This window comes from Pogonomyrmex barbatus, unplaced genomic scaffold (assembly GCF_055798465.1).
Source record: "Pogonomyrmex barbatus isolate J1 unplaced genomic scaffold, ASM5579846v1 scaffold22, whole genome shotgun sequence".
In the NCBI taxonomy this organism is placed as follows: Eukaryota; Metazoa; Arthropoda; class Insecta; order Hymenoptera; family Formicidae; genus Pogonomyrmex; species Pogonomyrmex barbatus.
The window spans coordinates 515,925-524,250 of NW_028297119.1; the positions used below are offsets into that span (position 1 = coordinate 515,925).

At 54.5% G+C, this 8,326-nt stretch overlaps 2 protein-coding genes across 2 annotated transcripts; one reads left to right on the forward strand and one right to left on the reverse strand.

The window, feature by feature from the left end:
• Window positions 1-264: 264 nt before the first annotated feature.
• On the forward strand, window positions 265-753 carry LOC148936391 (uncharacterized; the record flags this gene model as incomplete). The annotated part of the gene is made up of 2 exons (XM_089078387.1): window positions 265-363; window positions 652-753. Coding segments are annotated over 2 exons (201 nt in total), but the record flags the coding sequence as incomplete, so codon positions are not given.
• Window positions 754-1,983: 1,230 nt separating this feature from the next.
• LOC148936392 (uncharacterized) lies at window positions 1,984-6,277 on the reverse strand. Its single transcript, XM_089078388.1, has 6 exons — window positions 6,122-6,277; window positions 4,712-5,033; window positions 4,113-4,510; window positions 3,453-3,788; window positions 2,222-3,182; window positions 1,984-1,991 (listed from the first exon to the last, which is right to left on the reverse strand). Exons 1-6 carry the CDS (start codon window positions 6,275-6,277, stop codon window positions 1,984-1,986), a joined length of 2,181 nt encoding a protein of 726 aa, XP_088934514.1.
• Between the last annotated feature and the right edge of the window lie 2,049 nt (window positions 6,278-8,326).

Genomic DNA, 8,326 nt, shown 5'->3' on the forward strand with positions numbered 1-8,326 from the left:
TCATCATCCTCGCCGTCATCATCCTCGCCGTCATCATCCTCGCCGTCATCATCCTCGCCGTCATCATCCTCGCCGTCATCATCCTCGCCGTCATCATCCTCGCCGTCATCATCCTCGCCGTCATCATCCTCGCCGTCATCATCCTCGCCGTCATCATCCTCGCCGTCATCATCCTCGCCGTCATCATCCTCGCCGTCATCATCCTCGCCGTCATCATCCTCGCCGTCATCATCCTCGCCGTCATCATCCTCGCCGTCATCATCCTCGCCGTCATCATCCTCGCCGTCATCATCCTCGCCGTCATCATCCTCGCCGTCATCATCCTCGCCGTCATCATCCTCGCCGTCATCATCCTCGCCGTCATCATCCTCGCCGTCATCATCCTCGCCGTCATCATCCTCGCCGTCATCATCCTCGCCGTCATCATCCTCGCCGTCATCATCCTCGCCGTCATCATCCTCGCCGTCATCATCCTCGCCGTCATCATCCTCGCCGTCATCATCCTCGCCGTCATCATCCTCGCCGTCATCATCCTCGCCGTCATCATCCTCGCCGTCATCATCCTCGCCGTCATCATCCTCGCCGTCATCATCCTCGCCGTCATCATCCTCGCCGTCATCATCCTCGCCGTCATCATCCTCGCCGTCATCATCCTCGCCGTCATCATCCTCGCCGTCATCATCCTCGCCGTCATCATCCTCGCCGTCATCATCCTCGCCGTCATCATCCTCGCCGTCATCATCCTCGCCGTCATCATCCTCGCCGTCATCATCCTCGCCGTCATCATCCTCGCCGTCATCATCCTCGCCGTCATCATCCTCGCCGTCATCATCCTCGCCGTCATCATCCTCGCCGTCATCATCCTCGCCGTCATCATCCTCGCCGTCATCATCCTCGCCGTCATCATCCTCGCCGTCATCATCCTCGCCGTCATCATCCTCGCCGTCATCATCCTCGCCGTCATCATCCTCGCCGTCATCATCCTCGCCGTCATCATCCTCGCCGTCATCATCCTCGCCGTCATCATCCTCGCCGTCATCATCCTCGCCGTCATCATCCTCGCCGTCATCATCCTCGCCGTCATCATCCTCGCCGTCATCATCCTCGCCGTCATCATCCTCGCCGTCATCATCCTCGCCGTCATCATCCTCGCCGTCATCATCCTCGCCGTCATCATCCTCGCCGTCATCATCCTCGCCGTCATCATCCTCGCCGTCATCATCCTCGCCGTCATCATCCTCGCCGTCATCATCCTCGCCGTCATCATCCTCGCCGTCATCATCCTCGCCGTCATCATCCTCGCCGTCATCATCCTCGCCGTCATCATCCTCGCCGTCATCATCCTCGCCGTCATCATCCTCGCCGTCATCATCCTCGCCGTCATCATCCTCGCCGTCATCATCCTCGCCGTCATCATCCTCGCCGTCATCATCCTCGCCGTCATCATCCTCGCCGTCATCATCCTCGCCGTCATCATCCTCGCCGTCATCATCCTCGCCGTCATCATCCTCGCCGTCATCATCCTCGCCGTCATCATCCTCGCCGTCATCATCCTCGCCGTCATCATCCTCGCCGTCATCATCCTCGCCGTCATCATCCTCGCCGTCATCATCCTCACCGTCACCGTCACCGTCACCGTCACCGTCACCGTCACCGTCACCGTCACCGTCACCGTCACCGTCACCGTCACCGTCGCCATCCTCACCGTCATCATCCTCACCGTCACCATCCTCACCGTCACCGTCACCGTCACCGTCACCGTCACCATCACCATCCTCACCGTCATCGTCACCGTCACCATCCTCACCGTCACCGTCACCGTCACCATCCTCACCGTCACCGTCACCGTCACCATCCTCACCGTCACCGTCACCGTCACCATCCTCACCGTCACCATCCTCACCGTCACCGTCATCGTTACCGTCACCATCCTTACCGTCATCATCCTCACCGTCACCATCCTTACCGTCATCATCCTCACCGTCACCATCCTTACCCTCATCATCCTCACCGTCACCATACTTACCGTCATCATCCTCACCGTCACCATCCTCACCGTCACCGTCACCGTCGCCGTCACCATCCTCACCGTCACCGTCACCATCCTCACCGTCACCATCCTCACCGTCACCGTCACCGTCACCGTCGCCATCCTCACCGTCGCCATCCTCACCGTCACCATCCTCACCGTCACCGTCATCGTCACCGTCACCATCCTTACCGTCATCATCCTCACTGTCACTATCCTTACCGTCATCATCCTCACCGTCACCATCCTTACCGTCATCATCCTCACCGTCACCATCATCACTGTCACCGTCACCGTCACCATCCTCACCGTCGCCGTCGCCGTCACCATCCTCACCGTCACCGTCACCGTCATCGTCACCGTCACCATCCTTACCGTCATCAACCTCCCCGTCACAATCCTTACCGTCATCATCCTCACCGTCACCATACTTACCGTCATCATCCTCACCGTCACCATCCTCACCGTCACCGTCACCGTCACCATCCTCACCGTCACCGTCGCCGTCACCATCCTCACCGTCACCGTCACCGTCACCGTCACCATCCTCACCGTCACCGTCGCCGTCATCATCCTCACCGTCACCATCCTCACCGTCACCATCCTCACCGTCACCATCCTCACCGTCGTCATCCTCACCGTCACCGTCACCGTCACCATCCTCACCGTCACCGTCACCGTCACCATCCTCACCGTCATCGTCACCGTCACCATCCTCACCGTCACCGTCACCGTCACCATCCTCACCGTCACCATCCTCACCGTCACCGTCATCGTTACCGTCACCATCCTTACCGTCATCATCCTCGCCGTCATCATCCTCGCCGTCATCATCCTCGCCGTCATCATCCTCGCCGTCATCATCCTCGCCGTCATCATCCTCGCCGTCATCATCCTCGCCGTCATCATCCTCGCCGTCATCATCCTCGCCGTCATCATCCTCGCCGTCATCATCCTCGCCGTCATCATCCTCGCCGTCATCATCCTCGCCGTCATCATCCTCGCCGTCATCATCCTCGCCGTCATCATCCTCGCCGTCATCATCCTCGCCGTCATCATCCTCGCCGTCATCATCCTCGCCGTCATCATCCTCGCCGTCATCATCCTCGCCGTCATCATCCTCGCCGTCATCATCCTCGCCGTCATCATCCTCGCCGTCATCATCCTCGCCGTCATCATCCTCGCCGTCATCATCCTCGCCGTCATCATCCTCACCGTCACCGTCACCGTCACCGTCACCGTCACCGTCACCGTCACCGTCACCGTCGCCATCCTCACCGTCATCATCCTCACCGTCACCATCCTCACCGTCACCGTCACCGTCACCGTCACCGTCACCATCACCATCCTCACCGTCATCGTCACCGTCACCATCCTCACCGTCACCGTCACCGTCACCATCCTCACCGTCACCGTCACCGTCACCATCCTCACCGTCACCGTCACCGTCACCATCCTCACCGTCACCATCCTCACCGTCACCGTCATCGTTACCGTCACCATCCTTACCGTCATCATCCTCACCGTCACCATCCTTACCGTCATCATCCTCACCGTCACCATCCTTACCCTCATCATCCTCACCGTCACCATACTTACCGTCATCATCCTCACCGTCACCATCCTCACCGTCACCGTCACCGTCGCCGTCACCATCCTCACCGTCACCGTCACCATCCTCACCGTCACCATCCTCACCGTCACCGTCACCGTCACCGTCGCCATCCTCACCGTCGCCATCCTCACCGTCACCATCCTCACCGTCACCGTCATCGTCACCGTCACCATCCTTACCGTCATCATCCTCACTGTCACTATCCTTACCGTCATCATCCTCACCGTCACCATCCTTACCGTCATCATCCTCACCGTCACCATCATCACTGTCACCGTCACCGTCACCATCCTCACCGTCGCCGTCGCCGTCACCATCCTCACCGTCACCGTCACCGTCATCGTCACCGTCACCATCCTTACCGTCATCAACCTCCCCGTCACAATCCTTACCGTCATCATCCTCACCGTCACCATACTTACCGTCATCATCCTCACCGTCACCATCCTCACCGTCACCGTCACCGTCACCATCCTCACCGTCACCGTCGCCGTCACCATCCTCACCGTCACCGTCACCGTCACCGTCACCATCCTCACCGTCACCGTCGCCGTCATCATCCTCACCGTCACCATCCTCACCGTCACCATCCTCACCGTCACCATCCTCACCGTCGTCATCCTCACCGTCACCGTCACCGTCACCATCCTCACCGTCACCGTCACCGTCACCATCCTCACCGTCATCGTCACCGTCACCATCCTCACCGTCACCGTCACCGTCACCATCCTCACCGTCACCATCCTCACCGTCACCGTCATCGTTACCGTCACCATCCTTACCGTCATCATCCTCACCGTCACCATCCTTACCGTCATCATCCTCACCGTCACCATCCTTACCCTCATCATCCTCACCGTCACCATACTTACCGTCATCATCCTCACCGTCACCATCCTCACCGTCACCGTCACCGTCGCCGTCACCATCCTCACCGTCACCGTCACCATCCTCACCGTCACCATCCTCACCGTCACCGTCACCGTCACCGTCGCCATCCTCACCGTCGCCATCCTCACCGTCACCATCCTCACCGTCACCGTCATCGTCACCGTCACCATCCTTACCGTCATCATCCTCACTGTCACTATCCTTACCGTCATCATCCTCACCGTCACCATCCTTACCGTCATCATCCTCACCGTCACCATCATCACTGTCACCGTCACCGTCACCATCCTCACCGTCGCCGTCGCCGTCACCATCCTCACCGTCACCGTCACCGTCATCGTCACCGTCACCATCCTTACCGTCATCAACCTCCCCGTCACAATCCTTACCGTCATCATCCTCACCGTCACCATACTTACCGTCATCATCCTCACCGTCACCATCCTCACCGTCACCGTCACCGTCACCATCCTCACCGTCACCGTCGCCGTCACCATCCTCACCGTCACCGTCACCGTCACCGTCACCATCCTCACCGTCACCGTCGCCGTCATCATCCTCACCGTCACCATCCTCACCGTCACCATCCTCACCGTCACCATCCTCACCGTCGTCATCCTCACCGTCACCGTCACCGTCACCATCCTCACCGTCACCGTCACCGTCACCATCCTCACCGTCATCGTCACCGTCACCATCCTCACCGTCACCGTCACCGTCACCATCCTCACCGTCACCATCCTCACCGTCACCGTCATCGTCACCGTCACCATCCTTACCGTCATCATCCTCACTGTCACCATCCTTACCGTCATCATCCTCACCGTCATCATCCTCACCGTCATCATCCTTACCGTCATCATCCTCACAGTCACCATCCTCACCGTCATCATCCTAACCGTCACCATCCTCACCGTCACCATTCTCACCGTCACCGTCACCATCCTCACCGTCACCATCCTCACCGTCACCATCCTCACCGTCATCATCCTCACCGTCGCCATCCTCACCGTCACCATCCTCACCGTCACCATCCTCAGCGTCACCGTCACCATCCTCACCGTCATCATCCTAAACGTCACCATCCTCACCGTCACCATCCTCACCGTCACCGTCACCATCCTCACCCTCACCGTCACCATCCTCACCGTCACTATCCTCAACGTCACCGTCATCGTCACCATCCTCAACGTCACCGTCACCGTCACCATCCTCACCGTCACCGTCACCGTCACCATCCTCACCGTCACCATCCTCACCGTCACCGTCACCGTCACCATCCTCACCGTCACCGTCAACGTCACCATCCTCACCGTCACCGTCGCCGTCACCATCCTCACCGTCACCGTCACCATCCTCACCGTCACCATCCTCACCGTCACCGTCACCGTCACCGTCACCATCCTCACCGTCACAATCCTCACCGTCACCATCCTCACCGTCACCGTCACCATCCTCACCGTCACCGTCACCATCCTCACCGTCACCGTCACCATCCTCACCGTCACCGTCACCATCCTCACCGTCACCGTCACCATCCTCACCGTCACCGTCACCATCCTCACCGTCACCGTCACCATCCTCACCGTCACCGTCACCATCCTCGCCGTCACCTTCCTCGCCGTCACCATCCTCACCGTCACCATCCTCACCGTCACCGTCGCCATCCTCGCCGTCGCCATCATCGCCGTCGCCATCGTCGCCGTCGCCATCCTCGCCGTCGCCATTCTCGCCGTCGCCATCCTCGCCGTCGCCAACCTCGCCGTCACCGTCACCGTCACCGTATAAGCAAAAATGAGCCAACGTTAAATGTCAAGGCCACCATAATACTTAGTCACAAGTGTGACTCAAGATCAGTTTGTAAGCGAAAATAAGCCAACGTTAAATATCAAGGCCTCCATAATATTTTAGTACCACGTGTCATCGCTGACTCATAGCAAATGTAGGTTAAGTCGACCAATAGAAAACTATGTCAAGAACAACCAGAAGGTCTTAAATGCGTGAATCATAGCTGACTCATAATGAAAGGTTTTATTCAGATCTGTAGAATCATAACTTTGGAATCTAGATCATCCCTTTCATGTTTTGGCAACATATAAAAACCTCAAGCGACGATATCTTTGCGCATTCATTCGTACGCACTCACGCGCTCATTTTCCCATTTCGTACTTACGATTCACATCCACGGTCACTTACATTTTATTCGTATTCGCACTTGTACGCGTACGTACATTTTTGCACTTGTACTTCCACTCGCATTTGCTAAATATATGTATATATATATATATATATATATATATATATATATATATATATCATTTATAACAGTGAATAAATTCCAATTCAAATACCACAAGTGTGATATTATATTATTCCTTATTCCCAAAATCGAAAACTCTCCTGAAAATAAAAGTCATTTCGGCATTCCTTCCTTAGTTACCTACTTCCTTCGCAGTATCTAATCCTTTTTTACCCTCTTAACCGCATGGAAAAGAATCTCACAAATAACGTGTGAGTGTAGCTGTCGAGGATCTGTTGATTTCGGCTCCGTCCGATCTAGCAGGACCTCCCAGGACGTCACACGAAGACAAAGTACTTTTTGGTGGCAGCGGTGGGATCCCTCATTTGCTGGAATATCCAAAACTCGGCAAGATCCTTCACTATCTGAGATAGCCGAATCTTGTGGAATATTCCTCATCTCACGAAGAATTGAAGAGGAGATTTTCAAGCATGTGATAGCGGGGATTGAACTGCGATAAGAACTTTCGATTATGGAATTGCGTACGCTTGTCTTGCTTTACTTTACTGCGATTCACATGTAAGTCAAAATTATCATTTATAATTGTAACAAGACTCGAAATCGTTCGGTATTTGTAAAAATCCGTTACAAAATTTTAATTACATAACAATAAAAATGGTTGATCGTGAGGTAAACTCTTTGACTCGTCAGATAGGCGGTATAAACGTTAACGATGACGTTAACACAAACCGTCGTACGAATGCGAATATGCCATATACCAGTTTACGTGATGTTTCCGAGACAATTCTCCCGTTCGATGGTAAAAATATGCCTATATTGCAATTCGCTAATAGTTGTCTGCATGCTCGAAATATGATCTCTCCAAGTGCGGAATATGGATTAGTTCAAATGATTAAAAATAAATTAGTCGGATCAGCATTGAGAGTGGCTTTAAGCGGAGAGTATAACGACATCGAATCCTTATTGGCTGTCTTGAAAACGCGATTCGCACCTGTTTATTCTACGTCACAATTGCACCGAGAGCTTTCTAAAATAACACAATATCCGGATGAGACTGTGGTAGATTATGGTAGCAGAGTATCTATGATTTTACAACAACTAAAATCTTGCTACCAAACCGAAAATCCGAACCAAGCTATCCAATTCGTAAATTCGGCAGAAACCAATGCTGTGAGAAATTTCTAAACTGGATTAAAAACGGATATACATACGCGAATCCATCCACGAGAACCGGGAACATTAAACAACGCAATAGAATCTGCCATAAAAGCTGAAAGCGAATATAACGAGCATATGCAACGTATGAGAATAACAGAGGGATTAATGCAGTCTATAAGGTATAATAATTGTTTTGGATATGGCCACAATTCTCAGTCGTGTAGTACTTTTAATCTCCTTGCTCAGATTTCGCACGTACAATGGCAGCCTAAGGTCTGTTCTTTTTGTAAAAATCTTGGTTATACGCGAGCTGAATGCAGAACGTTACAACCACGAATTCTAAACCCACGAAACTCGGGAATCAATGTAAACC